General features: G+C 45.0%; 1 protein-coding gene across 2 annotated transcripts in view; it reads right to left on the bottom strand.

Moving 5' to 3' along the window:
- Nucleotides 1–1,701: 1,701 nt before the first annotated feature.
- Nucleotides 1,702–20,397, bottom strand: part of SHISA9 (shisa family member 9) — a gene marked incomplete at both ends in the record, with an annotated part of 283,938 nt that continues 265,242 nt past the window's right edge. Inside the window, 2 exons of one of the 2 annotated variants that reach the window (XM_080942198.1) lie at nucleotides 1,702–2,081; nucleotides 16,589–16,636. In XM_080942198.1, the coding sequence (XP_080798324.1) occupies nucleotides 1,702–2,081; nucleotides 16,589–16,636 (428 nt within the window). The remainder of the gene's footprint in view (nucleotides 2,082–16,588; nucleotides 16,637–20,397) is intronic. The other variant, XM_080942199.1, reaches the window with a different exon arrangement.

The raw sequence follows: 20,397 nt of genomic DNA, 5'->3' as shown, positions 1-20,397 counted from the left end.
TTTGATCTTATCAGAATTTCTGCTATAAATAAAAACAGAGTACTGTTTTTTTTTTAAAAAAAAAAAAAACTGAAAAGACTTGAGTTAAGCCAAATTCCCCATGTTTCATGTGGGAGACAACCCCAGAGAGATCAAAGATAGTGCCAGGTTTTTTCTACTTGCTTGGTTGGAACATGGAAGCTATCTGGTATGCTGATGCTGTGATGCCAGAGAGAACCATGCATGGAACAGCACATAGGATGCTCCAATTCTTTCACTAGACTCTTACACCAAAGAAGCTGTGAGATTTTAGAAGATTCCTGTTAATTAGCTAAGAGCTTCAGGGGATAGTTGCACACTTTTCCCTCTAAACAAAGCTCTCTTGCCTATCCATGCACCTGTCTGTGCTTCCGCTAACAAAGACTTTTGAGAGGACCTAGTGACTGTTGGCTGTAGGAACCAATCTGTGAAGCAACTTTGGGAGAGTCCAGGTAAGAAAAGATGGGATGAAGTGCCCCTGGAGGTAATCTGGTGGGTGGGTGGGAATTGGGGTGTTCTTAGGTACCTCTGACATTGTAGCGGCTCCTTCAAAGGGTGTTAATTGGCTGGGCTCATCTACAAAGGAAAGACAGAACATCACCATTGCCAGAGAAACAGGAGGCAGGAAGGGCAAAGGAACAGAGGATGCCCTTGGGAAACGAGACCATCACTTGAACAACGGTTACACACTGAAGGCACCACCCACGCTTATGACATTTTTCACTCCAAAGCAGTTGAAGTTTGGCAGCAGTGGCAGCAGCACGCTGAAGGGGAGAAGGTGGTGGGGACATAGAGGATGGTTTTTGTCTTTGTTCCAGTTCTGGGAGATGAGCCGGGAAGTGAAGGCTCCTCGGTGCCCACCTCACCTGCTGTTAACTCTCCAACTACAAGTTCGCAAAGCCCCGGGCAAAATTAATGTTTTGTGTGTCCGTTTAATGTATCACATTAAAAGTTTGTTCTTAATTATTCTCTGGACCCTCTGGCCATCATAAAAGCCCATCACTGCCAACATGATGGTTTTCCAGGGAGTTCTGTAGATGATCCTCCCTTTCCCATCACTGACGGTGGGCTTAGAGACTTTATGAGTTTTTCTTTTTGTTCTTTCAGCTTCGATAGTATGAGATGTTCCATCACTGTCACACTCAGGGTCCATTACGGCCTCACACTCCTCACTATTCTGTGTTTACATCACTCCTCGGGACTAGGAAATGCTTGTGACATGAGCAAATTCCTTCCCAGGCACTCTGAGCAACTCCTCTCCGTGTGCCCACCCTCTTCCTTCTACCGAGAAAGACCGAACAGGGGGACCCAGTGCGCTCCATAGGCAGTTTGTCTAAATTGTGCTACTAATGTATCTGTTATAATGGATTTCAGTTTTCTGTTGGGGGAAAAGGAAAATGAGCCCCCATAATTTGGGCCTGAAGCTGAAAGTTTCCCCTCCGTATTGCTCAATGTCCATGCTTCGGTCTCGCTCAGCTGCCTGTGGGAGCGTATTAGGCATGACCCAGGAAAAGCATGACTCCTTATCACGAGTAGGTCTGTGGTTGGTTCCTGTAGAACGGAGTGTGTGTCTGCTGAGGGGTTGGGGGTGGGGTGTACAGGGCCAGGGAGGTGTAGGTGGGATGGTATTTTTTGCCTCTCTCAGTTGAATGTGGTCTCCAGGGTGCTCCCTGAAGTGAAAGCTCAGACAGTCACTTCTGTTTTGCTGTTAGTGATGAAGTATGGCTGTGTGGGTGGGAAGTGTTGGGTGCGGGTCCCCAACGGGTCGCAAGAGCCTGACTCAGCTATGCCAAGCTTCCCCTTGTTGCCATAAGCCTGCCGCCGGAGAGACTGGTCACTGGGGTCCCAGGTCTTAAAGTTGGCAGTAGAGTTGTAGGCAAGGGGATGCGGGGGCAGCTTGTTGGTGCGAGACTTCTGTCCATTCTGGTGGGCAGGCGCGTGCTCTGGGCTGAAGGCCCGAGGCTCGTCTTCCGCTCTTACAGGGTGCAAAGGGAGATTTCCCTTGGCAGCCAGCTCCGCCAGGTGCCTTCTCTTGGTGTAGAAGTCGTCATTGACCTTGTCAGCTGCATAGTGGGATGTGTGGATGGAGAAGATGAAAGCAGAAACGGGGAGAGAGAAGAGAGAGTTAAGGAGTTAGGCAGATCGGCTGGAGAACACTGCAAAAATGGGCTGACAATCCAAACAAGACACAGTCGGGACTCCACCTAGAACAAGACAGAGGCAAGCGTGGCACCATGCCCTTCTTACAGTTCAGAGCAGAGCAGGAACAAGAGGTTTAAAGGTACCCTCAATTAAAGAAGTCTACACCACCCCAACTAAACACGTCTTCCAAAGTTCCACACCACTTGCTGCTAACCTTGGATTTTCTAACATTCAAGTGTTTCTTTGTTACTAAAATAATAATTCTCACTAGAGACCGCACTCATGAGCAGCAGTAGCAGCTGATGGCTGGATCTTCCTGTAGTCTCTCCTGGCTTTTGTGTGTATGTGTCAGAGGGAACACATGAAGGCAGACATCAACTTCACGTCTTTCTCAACTACTCTCCATCTTGATTTCCGAGGCAGAATCTCTCACTCTCACCAGAACTCATAGATTTTGCCAGATGGCCATCCATGGAACCTCAGCAACTCCCCTGCCTCTGTTTCCCCAGCACTGGAAATGGGAACATGCTCTATACTTGACTTTCTTATGTGGTTTGTAGGACTCACACTCAGGTCCCTTTGCTTGTCTACAGAACACTTCATCGACTGAGCCGCTACCCTACCCCTGTCCTGGGTTTTTACTGGGTTAAATGATTGCTTCTGTTTTTACTTTAAGCTTTGGGTAGTAGCATGTTCAAATTCCAGTTCCGCCACTGGCTGCCCGTGTCATTTTGGCTGCCTTAAATTCCACTACCACCCACTTCTGCATAAGGAAAGTACTCAAAACAAAACAAACACGTGTGTTCAATGGTGCTGCGTGGAAGGCTAAGTGAGCTGATGTGTTGTGGACACTCTGTGCATCTATACTCTATCTTAGCCACCATCCTATCAAAACAGCTTTACGATCTCCCGCCGTTGTGCATAGAGCTTCCTCTGGCTGTAAGAAACTGATAACATCTTAATAACTACAAAATACTTCATCAACCGTCAAAATTAATTGACTCCCTTACTTATGAAAAGTTAAACTATGCCAATGTTCTGCTTTCATAAATAAAGCTGAAATGACAATGCTTTTACTCAAATCTTTTGTATTGAGATTAATTCTAAAGCATTTTCTTGTTCTTCACCAAGATTAGCAGCAAACTGTGTCCTCCTAGGAACCACCATTGTTATTTTTTTTAAAAAGTTGTTTTGTTTTTTAAGACAAAGGCACACCCATTCTGTTACTGTTGCCCATGACTGTATATAACTGAGTTATTGTGGCAGACAAACCCTAGCTGAAGAACTAAAATATCTACTGTGCAAACCTTTAACAAACTGTTGGGTGGTCCCTGATCTGGGACATCCAAGGCAGAATGACTTTTTTAAGGAGTGTCAGTATTGTTAAAACTCTCGATTTCGCTGACTCTCAAGACCTGAAGCAGTTTCACTTTGGCCACACCTTCCCTTCACCAAATGGTCCCTTCCTTTCTCCCCTCCTTCATTTTCTTTATTTCATTTACTTTTGAGGATGTCTTAAAGGAGTGCTGTATTTACAACATTTCCTCCCTTCCCTCTCTCTAACCTCCCCATTTCCCCTTCCAGCCCCTCAAATAGCCTCTTCGGTTATTATTGTCATACACACACAAACACATCTGACAAGTTCTCCTGGTGTTCACTGGGACTGACCACTTGGGACTGAGTGGGTAACTTTCCAGGGATTGTCCTTTCTCAGGAACCATTAATTATCTATATAGCTTTTCACCTAGAGGTGAGCCTTTTATTTTTCTTTATTTAGATCCTTATTCACCCGATAATCTGATAATTTTTATTTTTCATTTTCTCTTTTTTAATCTTGTAATTTTTATTTCTAAGATTCTTTATTGCTTTACATTCATTTCTTAACAGTACAGGTCTGAAATGGCATCTCACTAGCAGTCAGAAGTACTTGTTCATTTACCATACTGCTAAGTGCACTCCAGGTGTGAGGTCACAAAAATTCAGTAACTACGGTTCTGGTTCTTTTATCATGTAATCGTTCCTCTGCAGACGTAGGAAGGATGGGGATCATGAATTCTGTGAGTGGCTTCTGCTGTGCAAATTAGGGAAGTGTCAAATTCAAGCACATGAAATGACCCAACTAAGGTTACCCAAAGCTAGTAGCAAAATCCTGATAATAGAAGCAGCTACATGGGATTGAGGAGTCAAGTAGTCAGGTACCCAGCACCATCTCTAAACATGTTTCATTGGAATCACTATTTGTCTTTAAGTCTAGGTGACCAATCCTAATCCTCAGCTGGGTTTGAGACCCCACAAGCATCTGTGCCTTCTACCACAGTAGCGCACATAGTTTCTATGGAAACTGAACGGCAATGGTTTCCCAGCTCACAATAGTACCCTCAACTGCCTCCTACCTGAGGAGCCTCTCCTTTCTAAGGACTCTCAGTGGTAGGATCCCTTCCAGAGGTTCTTGTCATTGATCCCATACTAAAGCTGTTCAATGCAGAGGAACACATCCAGTCACGAGGATGATGGAGAAATGCCTTTTCTGCTTCCCTCCCAGACATCTCTTACTGGAAAATCTTACATACTCTCATTGTGTACCTGGTCATAACCTAGCAGGATCATTTCTTACTGCAACTTCTCAGACCTTAGACTAAGCTCAAGGTCTGCTCAGAGCAGGGGTCATAGGTTCCCATTTTGACAAGCAGAGAAAACTAATTATGAATGAGGCAATGTCTTCTCAGAAATTTGTGAAGATGAGTAAGCATGGAAACATTTGACTCTTGGGTTGTCAGGGAAGATGGGTGGGTTCTCACAGGTTCCCCGATTCCCAGCCCAAATTGATCTCTTGGTAAACCTGGTATTGGAAGCACTTTGGGAAGTGAAACTCCAAAAGACTCTGAAACCAGATAGAGTATGGAAATGCCACTTAACACCACATACCTGTCTCCTTAGGATGAAATGGGGATAATGTCAAAAACAATCGGATTTACTATGAAGAATAAAGCACATGAGATACAGATACAACACAATAATTCCCATAGCCCAGAATAACTGCTCAATACATGTCTATTACCTACTTCCTACCTTACTGGAGTAGCACAGAATCACCATCAATATACATTCATTGAGTACTTATTGTGTACCAAGTGACATAGTGTTGATGAAGTAGGCATCCATTAAAACCAATCTGCATCCTTTGTGGCTTCTATGCTTCACCCTTGCTGCCATGTTGATTGAGTGCCCAGTTAGTCCATGGAAGAGTATTTAGGAGACGAGCAGTTCAAGCTATGCTTCCATGAAGAGATGTTCTTTAAGGTGGTGAGGGAACCAACACTGTATTGAAAGATCAGTCGTGGTCGTCAGAAGCTCTTGATATCATGAGGCAAGGTCTACTTCTGCACACCTTGAATTAGGTCTGCTTTGTTGCTTGCTTTGACCAGATAGTAGTAGCTTCTGGGAGCAGCTGCTTGAACGCCATTCCATGGGAAGCCCAGCTTCTTAATCCCAGAGGATAAGAAACCTGCAGGCCTACTACTCATATTCTACACAGCCCACAGCCATCCAGTGGCCAGATAGTTAGGGAGACCATCATCTGGACAATACAGTGATAGTCAGTCTGGGTAAGTGCTACCTAGAACATCCCACCAAACCTGAAGTAGACCTAGAAGCAGGACCTCAATAAACGGAGGCTATGCTGAGCCACAAAGTGTTGGAAGCATCTGTAGGGTAGCACTTAATAACTGATACACAGAAGCATTTCACAAAACCCTGTGGTGGAAAAGAGCATGGCTGTTTTGGGAAACTGAAACATCCAAGTGGTACAGAGAAGAAAGCAAAATTACACCAATGTCATCCAATGCCCCATGGCAAGATTGTCTCATCTGTGCCTCCTGATGTGTCTAACCAAATCCAGCCATGGGCCTGTGGGGTGTTTCAGAGAAATGAAGTACAGATATAGCTTTAGTACACCCCAGAGGATATTTTTTAAATGATTTCAACCACACTTATCTAGTAGTGCAGTTTCATGAAGCACCCCTCTCCCTGGCATCCCCCCCCCCCCTTCAGTATTTCTGTTTTCTTCTTTCTGGAGAGAGATGGGGACTGCTTACCTGGCCACTACATGCAGTGTGGTCCCTGTTTTAATATATCACAAAGCACCTAGTGAAGGAAATAACAGATTCACTGAGCAGTCTTGTAAGCTCCATTAGCAAATGCATTAACCTAATCAGCCCCACCACCTCATGGGCAGATGGCTGAGAAGCCAACCAAGAAAACAGATGTTGTGGCCATTCAGCAATGCAAGAACTCTCTTGTCTGAATTTTCTCTTTACCTGAAAAAGAAGGAAGGGACAAAGAAAAGGGCGCTTTTCTTCCAATGAGCCTAATTGGCTTGAAGGAGCCAGGACAGGAAAATGAAACAGCATTTTACTCCATCTGTCTCTCTCTTAATTAGCAAGAGATACTAGCACAGGTGCAGGGCGGGATGAAACTCTGGGTCTGTGGAAACAGTGTCACCACACTAACCAGTTTCCAAGATAAGTTGCACATCTGAGGGCTCAGCAGGTGGCGCCCCACCTACCTCCTTTGCATGGGCCAAAGGGATCCCTAGGGGGGCTTCTTGTAACTTGCTTTCATCTGATGATATTCATGAGCCTCTTCGGTGATGGGCTTCACTGGGGAAGCAATGCTCCACAACCAGCTTTCACTATGCCTTGTCTATTTCTGCCCTTGGTTCAGTAGTTTGACGAAATACAACGACTAATCTTCCCACCACAGACACAGTGTTCCAGACGGTTCTAATGCTTTCATCCAATTGGGAATCTGCATGTCCAAGTGCTAAACGTTCTTGCCCCCAATTGGTTTTTGATCGCTCAATAAGGACACCAACCGCCAGTGGTGGGTACGCAGGCAAGGATGCAGAAAGAAACTGGGGGGACCACCATGACTTGGGGTAGAAAGATGGTATGCGGGAGCCACAGGAGATAAAGCCGACAGGCCATGTGAGATGTTGGGTAAGTGGTCACTGGCCACTTACCAGACTGGGCCTGGAGTAGCAGAGGAAGGTTTAGGTGTGCCCAGCCTTTGTGATAGACAAGGCATTTTAAAAACAAGCTAGTGTGTGTGTGTGTGTGTGTGTGTGTGTGTGTGTGTGTGTGTCTGTGTGTCTGTGTGTCTGTGTATCTGTGTGTGTGTCTCTCTGTGTGTGTCTCTGTGTGTGTCTGTGTGTCTGTGTGTCTGTGTGTGTGTCTGTGTGTGTCTGTGTGCTGTGTGTGTGTGTGTGTGTGTGTGTGTGTGTGTGTGTGTTTTATTCTGGGATTCAAAGATAGCTCCTGGGCAGGAATGCAATCCTGGGAGCACAAAGTGGTGTAGCCCAAATTTGCCTACAACAACACAGGGTCTGCATTCTTGGCAGAGCCCCCAAGTGTTCATTACTGGATTTTTGGTCTTTGTGCACGCTCCTCTATGCCATACTGATGGTGACCCATCGCAGGATGCATCTTCCCCCAAGGCTGCTGCAACAAGGTACTACAAACAGACTGACTTCAGACAACAGAAATAAAATTTGTAGTTACCATGGTGGCAGAACAATTTTTCCTCTCAAATTTCTGCCCTTTCTATTTTCTGTTGGTTGTTGGCAATTGGGGGCATTTGATTGTCTCATAGCTTCTGATTGTACATGGACTCTCTCTCTCTCTCTCTCTCTCTCTCTCTCTCTCTCTCTCTCTCTCTCTCTCTCTCTCTTCTCTGATCACCGCACACCTTCCTGTGACTGCGGGGAATGTGTGAGAAGGGAAACTTGTTTTTCCCAACTTGTCCTCTGAAACTCCATTCACGCTACAACCAAAACTAAATATAATCTCGGGTTGCCTGGGACAAATAATGTGGTTTCTGTGAGCATCATTGAAAAGCGGGGTGCTACTGGGGGAAGAGTGCCTTATGGCACTTGGAGGATGAGTTAAGACCCTAAGCGAGTGTGGGGGACTTACTCCCCCCCATAAGTCCACAGCTATCCCCCCTCACCTAGGCATCCTTGTCTACTCAGCGTCCCTTAGGCCTGTATGGATCTAGGTCCCTGTCTCTTTTGACCTGACACTCTTTCCATCAATCATACTCTAGCTTTGATTTCCCCATGACAGTTTTTGTTCTAACATTTCATCTGCTATGTCACTAAAGCCCCCCCTTTGTCTCTCTCTGTCTCTGTCTCTCTCTCTCTTTCTCTCTCTCTCTCTCTCTGTGTGTGTGTGTGTGTGTGTGTGTGTTTTCAGGTGTACCTCTTCTTGTGACCTCAGTTAATATATTAGGTTCCCACATTAATCTACCAGGTCCTTATTTTAATCTGGTGACACCGGTATTGTCCTTCTTTGTATATGTACTCACAGACTGAGCTTAGTAGACATGCTCTAAGGGCGACATTCTAACCAAGATTTATGGATTCTTTTCTATTCTTGAACACAAAAGTGTTCTAAATTGTTAGCTGGCAGCCTGTGACATTCTTCATCTTTTTCCCCTCTAACTAAAGCCTACCTCCTAATAGCCTTCCCGCTGACCCAGAGAGATATTTCCCTAATGCCCCCTCATCATTTGTATTGCTATATGAAATTATCTTGCTTAGCATTTTCTTTTCCCTTTGGCTAGAATATAAGGTAGACAATATCTATCTTCATTGCTATTTCTCAAGCACCGAGCCAAGTGCCTTGTGCACAGCTGGGGGTATAATATGTTGTATTTGATGAAGAAAGGAAACTGCTGATGGCAATCCAGGCTGGTGTCATTCTCTAATACATTTGAGATGGACAGGCTATTTCATTACCTGGTCATCTGGACCATGACACATGAGACTAAGGAACCTGTTCTTTCCAAGAGACTGAAGGACTGAAGTTTCACATAAGCATTTATGCCTCAGGCTGGTGAGGTAAGGTTCATGTGTCTGCCTGAAAGTCTGCAGAGGCTTGGGCATTCGTTAGCAGGCACGTTACAGGGAGCATAGAACAGGGTTAAATGGAGACAGGAAGAGTTCAGGAGACTAGATCCAGCAGATTGATGAGTGTTGACATGGTCTGCCTCCTCACTGCCCAGCTCTTATCAGTGGTACCCAGTAACAGCTCACCTTTATTGTGTGTGTGATCTCCACACACATGTAGATTGCTGAGTGTTGGTGTAGTCTGCCTCCTCACTGGCCAGATCAGTGGTACTGAGTGATGGCACACCTTTATTCCTTTACTGTATGATCTCATTCACACACCTTTTGGCCTTTCTTTCCTTTTATTTACCCAGTGTCCTGGTTGAATTCTTTTTGTCAACTTGACACAAGTTATGTGAGAAAAAAAAAAAACTTCAATTGAGAAAAGGCCTCCATCAGTGGCCTGTAGGAACTGTCTTAATAATGATTAATATGAGAAGGCCAACCTGCTATATATGATACCAACTTTGGCAGGTGGTACTGGGCTGTATAAGAAAGTAGGCTGAGCAAACTGTGAGGAGCAAGCAGATAAACAGCACCCTTCCGTGGTCTCCGTTCCATTATCAGCAGCCACTTTCCAAAGAAGGAGAAGTCAAACTATAGTTTCTGAATCCCACATGAAGCTCCTGAAAGCCACAGCAGAAGTGCAGTAGTAAGTTCAGGGACAGGGAGATGAAGTAGAAATTGTCATGTCTCCCTTCTTCCTGGCTACCATAATATGAACTGCTCAGCTTTACCCCTTTCTTCCTGCCACAATGGACTGAAACTATGAATTCAGGTATTCTCTCATAGAAATAAAAATTCTAACCAGCTGATGGCACCAATGGGAGACCAAGAAAATCTTAGGAAGTGAAATTAGGACCCTCCCACCCTCCAGGATACAGGCAGTATTGCTCCACCTCATTCCTCCTGCCTGGACAGTCAGCCTTTGCCAGGGGTTTAAAGCAACAGGATCAAGATGCCCTGAACAAAACATTCAACACAAAAACCTTTTCTTGCCCATAAAGTTGTTCCCTAGGGTGTTTTGTCACAGTGAGGGAAAGCTGAGTAGCATTGCTCTACTGTCCCACCAGCTCTGCCTATGCAAATCATGACTCAGCCCTAGGACAGAGCTGCAAGTGGAGCATGAGTCCCTGTTGACCAGTAGAATCAAGAGCTGCCCCACCCACGTGGGACAATGACATGGTGGAGAAACACACATCTTTCACCTAAGTCACTGTATTTGTAGAGCTTTTCTGTAATGTTAGGCAATATTTACTTTAACTTCTGTAGAAATGATTTCTGGGTCTCTGCCTTTTTTTCTTCTTCCCCAGTCACAAGCTAAATTAAAAAGTAAAAGGCAGACAGCTCAGGTTTTTCACTGCATCCTCCAGCCTTTGAAATGCATACCGTAAAGCTACCCAGGTTCCCCAAGGCTGTCTCAGCAGACAAGAATAAGAAAGGCTGAGAGAGCTGATCTGTCTGAGGGCTGCTAAGCAGGGTCACAGAGGAGATGAGAAGATGGATCTTTGTGGCAAATTAGTCCCATTTACTCTGTCTGGGCCTCAAAAGGACAGGGATTGCATTTAAGCCAGGCCCTAATGACTCTTAAGGTATCTTGTTTTCCATCAGGGAACACCATATCTTTTTTGCAGCGAGCCTCTCTCTAAGAGAGGAAAAGAACAAAAGCAAAAGCAGAAAGTACCATTCTGGATACTGGTCTTTTTCTGTCTTAACCCTGAAGGCCCCTGGCAGGAGGTCTCCCTGACTTTGCTAAAGAAGATCCTGAGACTGCCTGGCTTGGGCTTTGCATCAAAGCTCTCCAGGAGCTTCTATTTTGTAGCTGATGGTCTGAACCAATGGGCCCTTTGTCTCTTCCCCTAGATTGTCTGGCTGAGCAGTCTCCATTCTCAGCAAGGTTGCTAAACAAAGGTGTTTGTGGTGCTGCTCTAGTCAGAACTGACCACGGAGCCTCTGACACTATCCAACCCAGTGGGAACTGTATCTGTTCACTGCCTTCCCGTGTGTCTGGTATTGTTGCTGCATAGACATAGTTCTTCTCAGAAACCCCTGGTGTGGTTTGCCTTCTGGTCTACCTCCATGCTGCTGAAATGTACAGGTATGAGTTAACTGAAGGGACTAAGGAGGAAGGGTCTTCAGTCCTAAACTCCGTACACCCTGCATTCACTGCCTGCCACTTCCCCTCTTCCCACGATGATCTAAAGTCCATATGGTGAGATTAGAGGTGCTGCAGTAATTGAAGGTATTAGGGAATTTTTGCTCTTCTATTAGTGACTTTTCTCCATTTTCCATGGGACTTTGAAACTTCTGGGGGGGGTGGGGAGTGGAGGGCAGGCAAAGCAAAAGCTAAAGTTCTTGCTTTCTTCTCTACCCCTGGGCTCTGAGTTCATCCCTATGACTAATAATATTCATGGACAGGACAAAGATGAGGGTTGGAAAGGGCTTGCTCTCTGGTGCATTCATGACTGGAACTGGTCTCAGCTCACTCATAGAGGGTGAGACTTGTAGAGCTGAGCTGCTTCTGTCACTCCAAAAAAAAAAAAAAAAAAAAATAAGGCCTTCAGGAGCCAATGGGCTATTTGTAGGTAAACTCAGCTTAGATCGGAACACCCCACCTCACATAAATCACCCATACAAACAGCAGCCACGGGGCCCAGGGAATCCTGAGCTGGAAGGTCGAGCTCCTTCCTTACGCACTGTGACGTGGTGACAGATACAGAAGTGACAGCCAGTCTTCCTCAGTTCTAAGAGTAGCCCTGGGTTTCCAGGAGGGGCAGTCCTTGCTTTTCTCCTTCTCAGTCCTGTTTTTGTCTCATACTCATTTTAAAAGCAGCACAAGCTTGCCGCAGAATTCGCCGCCCTTTGAACAATTATGCTGAATGTCTACCGCATGCTGCGAGCATCAAGCAAGATGGCTCTGCAGTGTGTGGGTCTGGATGGCTTATACTCAGAGCAATACACTTTTAAACTACAAAACTGTGCATTGTGGTCTTCATACAATGGCGTTTTATGAAGGCCAGAGAGCTCTAGGCACAGACTCATGTCATGGCCTGTGGGCTCTCAGACAGGTTCACCCGAGCTCCACTGCTACCCTGTGCTTTCAGTGTGGATGACTAGAGGATAGGGAGGGATTTGATCTTTATTTATTTATGTTTTAAATCACCTCTCATCACCCACATTCCTCCTTCTGCTCTGGATCCTGCTGCTTGCTACCAAACCAATAACCAGAATCAGGAAATTACAAATGCTAGAATTTTGCAAAGCAATGTCTTGAGCCTGCCTCTTGTGGGAGTTTCACCAGCATGGGCTGTCGGCTATGCACACGGATGAAGATGGAACCAAATGAAAGCTGAGCTTTTGTCTTTTGCCTCCTATACCACTCCTGGAAGAACAATTCTACCCAGGAGACATTTGTTTTCTTTTTTCCTTTGTCCCTTTCTTATTCAGTTTTAGGTTTTCATTAAGAGAGTGTCTCACTGTGTAGCTCAGGCTAGCCCAACACCCCTGACCCTCAGCCTCCAGAGTGCTGGGATCATATTGTGCAGTACATCTGATATGGTATTGACTTAGAAGACAGAAGTCACTAGGACCTTTAGTACCTACTATGGGCTAGATTATTTTTAGCTTTTCACTTTTATAATCACATTTAAAGCATCTTAAAGAAATCAGACAAACAAGGGGCTACCCTCAATCTTGCCGAAATGAAATTTTCTCGTGTAGCCTCAGCAACCCCAGGTTATCTGAAGAGGAATGGGGATGTTGTCCCAGTGTCGTTACCTGTGTATTGCCTTTGGAAAAGCTCCTTAGCTAAGAATTCTCTCCAAAGAGTTGAGTGCCTCTGGAGCACCGGGTTTTTTCTGTGTTCTTTGAACCTATTGTATACAAAGCCCTGTGCTAAGACTTCTACTCACATGGCCTCATACAGTTACTCCCACTAACCCCATGCAGAATGGTTACTCAGATTGCCTCCAGTTTATCAATGGCAGAAACAGGCGTTCAGAGCACATGAGTGGCTTGGGTAAGAACACAAAGGCTGACTCCAGTCAAAACAACTGCCCGACAGCAGTTTCCTTTATCTCAGAGTGCAGCCCTTGAGGATCCACATTCACTGAGAAGAACAGTTTCCCAAAAGCTGGCTTCAACTTGATGTGGGCTCCAAGCAGTATCTTCCTTTTGTGGTCTTTCTACAAATGCAGCTGGAATTTGCAGTCTTCAGCGTGAGTAGTCCAACAGCAGTGACTGCTTCAGGTGGTATCCGTGTTAAAGTTTGGTCCGTTGCTATGTATTATAATGCTAAGTTCCATACCAAAAGATCCAGCCTACCAATGAATTCTCACATTTACCAGCTTTTGTTGTGCAAAACTTGTTTCTTAATTTAAGACTATTGGTTAAATTAAAATGGCTACAGCCAATTACTGGAGAGATTGGGGGCAGGCAGGTTTTTTTAGTTACCTCGTTTAGCAGGGTGGAAAGGGGGGGGGGGAAGCAGAGGAGAAAGAAGAAAAAGGAGAAGGCGCCATGAAAGGAGATGGACCATGAGCTCATGGCCTGGAGAAACAGCAGGTATTTAGGGTGCACACTGGGGAGGTAGTTAAAAAGTAGATGAGGGGCTACCCCAGTAATTGTCAAAGCCAAATAAAATAACCATAGTCTGAGCCTCATTTGTTTCTAAGCTAGTTGGGAATAAGCTTTAACTGGTTGTCTCACATCCATGGAGAGCAATAGACACTGAAAGAAGAATGTCATGTCTGCCACTCCCCTGGGCCATTGCTTGTCCTAGCAGATGTGATTCTCTCCTGAGGTGAATCAAAGGAGCAGAGGTGGCAGGAAAAAGAGTATCTATCGGGACTTTGTCATCACATGTGTATAGGGACCTTGTCATCATGGTTACACTTCCTTACCCTAGCTCTCTGGGAAGGACCCATCTCCTACCTTCTCCACCACATTCTCCCTGTGTTCTAACAGTGGGCTTCCAACAGCTTCCAAACAACTGACTGTTAAGATGTCAACTCATCTGCCTTAAATAAGAAATTAAATTAAATTTTTAAAAAATGGTGTTTGGGAAATAATGAGTTAAAGTGTAACAGCTTTTCCCAGGGCCTCGGGCTTTTGCTCACTCGATAATAATAGCAAAATGATGCCAATAATCACCTGCAGACACTGACTACTTACTATTTGCCAGGGCTATGATGTTTGAAGCATTATTCCATTTCTGCAGCCATCTAGGAAGTATCTGGTGTGATTATCTCCACTTTGCAGGTCAGAAAGTCAGGGTTTAGAGTTTCTAACCATACTCCTTGAATGTGCCTGATTGTGTCCTCTTTCAGAAGCTAAGCAGGGTCAGGTCTGGTTAGTACCCAGATAGAAGAAAATACAGACTAAGGAGCTGAATGTCTGGCTGAAGTCACCAAGAATAGCAGGTTAAGAGCAGAACTGGGACTCAAGTGTGTCTGAGTCGAAGCCCAACACATTTAGCTTTTTTCTTCCTTATAAGAAGGCAGCCTGATGTGTAAACCTCCAACCTTATTTCATGTTTCCTCTATAAGTTCAATGGATGACATTTGAGAAAGACCAGTGACCTCAAAGGAACTTGGTCTTGGCCTTTTTTTTCTCCTCCCCATATGAGACAAAATAAATAAAGTTGCACTTAGCAGTACAGATTGGGGTGGGGGCTCTGGTTTGAGCAAGAAATGGCTTTCTTGTCTCTTCTTCTGACGTGGCCTGAAATATTGTCTAAAGGCATCAGACCACAGCAGGCTGACAAAGACCAGGATGCAGACCACTTCTCTACGGCTGTCATGGACCCATAATAGCTTTGTTTTCCCAGGGAAGGGGGGTGCGGTATGTCTCTCCAATTAGTTAGATCTGTCATGTTCCAAATTGTTTGCATCTCTAAAAATGGGATTTGACATGTGAACAATTATTATCTAATACAAGACCCAAAAATCTGCCTCTCTCAAGTCAACAACCTGTTAGTCAGGGGTTTCTTACTGAACACAAAGCTCTTTCCCAGTGTGGGATGATTGTGTCCACACCTTCCAGCCCAAATTGATTTTGAGCTCTGGAGCCTTTGTCCAATTTCTTTTTTCATCTCTTTCTTAAGCCTTGGGAAGATATTCCCTGTACTTACTGAAGAATATTAGTACCCCCCAGCAAGATGACCTTCTGGCAGTGTTGTGAAATACCCAAGTCAGCAGAGCAGCACCCCAGAATGTGTCAGCAATTCATCTCCCGAAGCTCTATCCAAGGCCTAGTCAGTCAGGAGCTCCTGAGAGTGCTCACATGCCTCTCGAGCAAAAATCATCTGCCTGGTGGTTCTTATTCCCATCACAGCCACTTGCTCATATCTCCTGCAGCTCCTCCATTATCCCTGCGCTCTGTCCTCCTCTCTCTGTCCAGTTGAACTATACTAGGTGAACGCCATTTGTCTTTAAGAACATCTTAGTTGGTGTCCCCAGCCCCAATTGTACTTTCTGTAGTCGAGTTCCTATTGAACCGTCACACAAACTCTGAAGAAGGAAAAAGCAATACCCAGATACTGTGTCTAGAATTCCAATTGTCTGTCTCCTACTCTTATTCTGTTTAAGGTCTTGAAAGAGCTCTACCTCCACCCGCTTAGGTCAGCTGCTCCATTCCTATTGTGGGATCCAGCAATGTAGATGAAGAATGAGCAGTGCTGGTGGTTGATTCTAAAAACAGCTTTTTCCATCCTCCACCCCATGGGAAACACCTTACCCATTAGCATCCGAAGAACATACTCTCAAATTACAGTTCTATCTTTAATGACTGAATTACTTTAGGTAAGTGGGACTCTCCCTCACTTGGACAGCCATGACCTAGTTCTGAATGGGTATAACAATCTTCAGCAGAGTGTTTGGAGAATTAAGCAGCACAATACATGTGAAGAACCAGTGCTCTGACACATAGTAGGGAGTTAAGGTTAGCATTAATTATATTTAATAACTTGACTCAGTCATCCAACTAGCTCATTCAAGTATTCAACTCAAATATTTCCCGAGTTGCACTGATCACTGTGCTGGGAAATTTGAAAAAATGTTTTGTCCCCTAAAGTCTAATCCCCAGACAAGGCTGTGCTTATAAGAACCGAGTATGTCCCATGCAGCACTAGTGACACTCCCAGAATGAATTTGTCTTGTGATTTGTGACTCTGCTTTGATATTCCTCTTTGGGGAATTTGCCTTTCCTGCGGACATTTCTGACATAGGCATTGGCTTAAAAGTAATAATGGGGTGAGGACAGGGTCACACATTGTCCAGAAACAGCCCTAAGCACAGACATGTGCACTCACATACTACAGGACATGCCTCAGAACTGGAGATGGCACAGACTTATAGGTACCATTCAGAGTAGACACACATATGACTGGATCACATACAAACACTGGGACTCTCTGTCCCTTTGTTATATAATGTTGAGTTTGACAACACCTGGACAAAAGAGCCAGAAAAAGGAGTACGATACCTTTTGGTGACTTAAGCGTTGCCACTGCCCAGTCACCATCAGAATTTCCTAAAAAAATAACAATTGAGAGATGCTGATCTGGTTACCAGGAACTCCGTGCTTATGGTACCCTCATCCCCAGATTGTACTTGATGCCTCAGCTGCAACCTCCAAGGAATCTGGCCTCAGGGACCCAGGGAACAAGAAAAGGAGCCAGTGTGGCCTTGTATAGGTATGCACCTGTTTCGACAAAACCTAACAGGATATCAAGAGAAGTGCCCAAATCATGCCAAGGCTACAGCAGAGCAAGCATCATCAAACCGAAGTCTGATTTCAACTCAATACAAAAGACAAGGCATTTTGGCTTATGGAAGGTTGGTTTCACTAATACATACACAAGATGGCTAGAGGTGGAATTTGCTTCCTGTTTGCTATAGATATTCTTCTGAAAGGGGTTACATCGTTAAGGCAAGCTCCAAGCCCGAGATTAGAGCATGCTCATCCGTCCATAGTTTTTATAAGTTCTATTGGGCACAACTTGCCTTACCACGGTGCCTAACTGTGAAAGATATTGCTGAAAGTGAGTGAATTCACCCTTGTCCAGAGCCACTCTTTCCTAAGTAGGGAAATCCCACCCTCCAAAGCTACAGAGACCACACTTGTTAGCTGAGAATCCCGACTGACTAATACGTTTCGTTATAGAACAGCTATGTGGCTAGAATTTGAGTTATAAAAGAGGCATTCCGAATCAAATTCCCTTCCAGATGTATCCAGTAGCCGCTTGGGGAGTTGTGGAGTAACCTCTCATTAAATAAGCAAATATGAGAATAGCTCAGAGCGCACTCCACTTCCTCATTACCGCTGTTCTCTAAAATTGAGTTTAGAGTTTAAAGGACAACGGCTGCCTATGGAGGCCTCATTCCATTGGCTGGAGTCCTGACCAATCAGTGAGCGGTACTGGCTCTCTTGTTCTTTCCAGGAACCCACTTGGGCAGACTGGGTTGAACCACTTTCTGCACGATTTCCAGAGACCTAACAGGCTGCCAGATGAGAGGAAATTTGGAGAACAGTCTGTGACCAGAATGATTATAGAGCACAGATCTGGCCATTTAAGGATTTCCAGTTGGCTTCCCAGGCATGCCAAAATTACAAATTACCATGTACCCCCTGGAGATCTGAGTTCTACAGCCTCATCACTCAGAGAGGAGCTTGGTGTGACAGGTCAGGAAGTTAGAGCTCAGCAGGTCCTGCCTGCAGTGCTTGGCCATGTCTTCTTCCCCTAACTGGGCTCATCTAGATAGTCATAGGGCCCCAGATCTTCCCGTGCCCATGGATAGCAGGCAGACCAATCCCCAAGTCACGGTTTCCAGAGGAATCATCCTCCCCTGAATCAAATTTTTCAGTTTGCCTTACTGGCAGGATCCATTCTTCGTCACCTTTGTCCTAGCTTCCAATCAGGGTGGACCTGATAGGGCAGTAACAGTCTCTTCTATGAATCCATTGGCCATAGGCACACTTAGAAAGATGGTAGGTGAGTGGGCTACCAGGTCTTCACTGTACTTGGTGGCACAGGCCGACATGAGGACTGACCGTTTGGAGATTGAAAATGCTCGTTTAACGGGAATGGATGTTTTAGACAGAACAAGAGCTATAGGGTGGAAAGGGGATGAGGGAAAGTCGGGGGTGACGACCCCGTTCTTATCCCTTCGGTAACTGCTATTATAAAATTGGGAGCTGTGTATTTGGGTGTTTGAAAATGTATCTCAAATATAGTATATTTCAAATATATTATACCTCGGTCATGCTCAGCATCATGGGAAAGCTTTTCCCTTCAGAGGGAAAACAATTGACGTCTTGTTGAGACTTGTCCCAGAGAAGGAAGTGGGAAATAAAAAAAAGGCCTCACTGAAGGGGACAAAGTGGGCAATGGGCCCATAGGATGGGATGTAGGGAATGGTCCTCAACAGCTTTTCTTTTACCTAGTGGTATACTCTGACTGTTTGAAGTAGCTCAGAAGAAGCATCATTTCATGCAAACAATAGGATTTCCAAGTCAAGCAATCTTGAATGTGAACTCAGTTAACAATGCTGAGCCTTGGTCTCTCCATCAATAATACTACAGTATTATAGACACAGTTCAGTAGGTCTGGTGCATCCCTTGGACACCTGCTGCTTTGGAGGTCAGTGGTATTAGCCTCAGTTAATACCCAGCTTATAAAAAATTAAACTAGCTGAAATCAGTTCATGGCTGTATCCTCATGTTCTTCCTTGGCTTTTGGCACAATGTAGCTAGAGAGGATGTGGAGGGAATCCTGCACTGCTGCTGATGTTTTATATAATTGTTAGAAGAGTTAACACTCCAGGAAAAGATCACCTGTCAAATGGCAAAAGGAAATTTTTTTTAATGTAAAACTAATTTTTGGTTAAGATGAAGGCATGCAGCATTGCATAGTCATGCTGGTGAGCTCCTTCTTTTTTAGACTGGGAGCCCAAGGTTGAATTGAGCCATAAAGGGCCTGCATGCAGAAACCTCACAAAGTCTAGGAGTTCAGCCTCAGAAACCGAGGACCACTGGATGGGGACAGATAGGAGATAAATGCTGATTGCAAGCAACTTCCTGTCTGCCGTGTGCATTGGAGATTATATAATAAGATAGAGTGTCCCCTGACCTAAACATAGGAGTATTCCCTCTCTTTACGGATATCTTCAGGCACACGTCTGCCTTGCTCACATTGTCCTGTGAAGAGACACATCTGTCTTTATACTGCACCTGCCTAGCACAATGGGGCAGGGAAGGTGAATATTCACCATGCCAACCTGTAAGGAACATTTCTCAGCATCCCATCTCCAAACTGTTTAAACCCATATTACAGTCTCAGTGAAGAGGGCCAGGTGTGGGGTGCAGGCCCTTTGGTGGAAGGTGGCACTCACATCTGGGTATCCCATTTCTCCCAGACTGTAGGTGGAGAAAGTCAACTGGCTTGGGCTGGCTCTGCTGGTTCTTAGGGTTCACAGAAAAGTAACTTGCTTTTGTTTTCCTTCTCATTTGTTTTTTAACCAGGCTCCTGATGTGAACTTAGAAACTGATTTCAAACATATAGATTCTTCTCCCTCCATCACTGCAAATTCATACCAGTCAAGGTCCTGGTGCACCTGGGAGTCTAGAAGAAAGGTACAATGGGCAGACTTCTTCTGGAACAGACTGTAATGGGCTGAAGTGCTTACTTCATGTGGAGAACTTTTCACCAGGCTGGATCACTGCCTTTGTCTAAACCATTTATTGTATGTGGTTGTGACTGCTATGCAGGAGAAACTGAGGCCTACTAAAGCCAATAGAGTCTGAAGACACTTAGTAAAGTTTGAGTTGGGACATTACAACTCAGTCCTGATCAAGTTTAGCTTCGTGTACATTCTTCTTCATTCTTGCTAGTCACCCTGGGTTCTGCCTTGACATGATGTCTCTGACATGTCAACTCACTGCCTTTACAAAGAGCACAGGTGGTCCAAAGTGCCCCAGACTAGGAACTGGAGAGTCAGTGTGGCTGGGGCTGACCAGGTCTGTGTCTCGGTGTCTCCTATAGTCAAGGGGCACCAAATTCAGTTCTGGAGAATGAAGGAACTAATGAATGAATGATATTTCACCTCAGCATACTTTCCTCCACAGAGTTTTGTGTGGCTCAGCTCCTGACATTTCCCTCCAGTGTGCTAGTCTCTCACCAGTAGCTGAGCCATGAGCCCCCTGCGAACAGACTTCATTCTGCAACCACATGCCTGACGTGCCAGGTGGAATGGGTCAGGACCCTAAAGTCCATAAGAAGGAAGTTCTCTCTA

This window comes from Micromys minutus (assembly GCF_963924665.1).
Source record: "Micromys minutus genome assembly, chromosome: 31".
NCBI lineage: Eukaryota > Metazoa > Chordata > Mammalia > Rodentia > Muridae > Micromys > Micromys minutus.
Note: the sequence above shows the minus strand (reverse complement) of the source record. Positions and strands in the feature narration are given on the sequence as shown.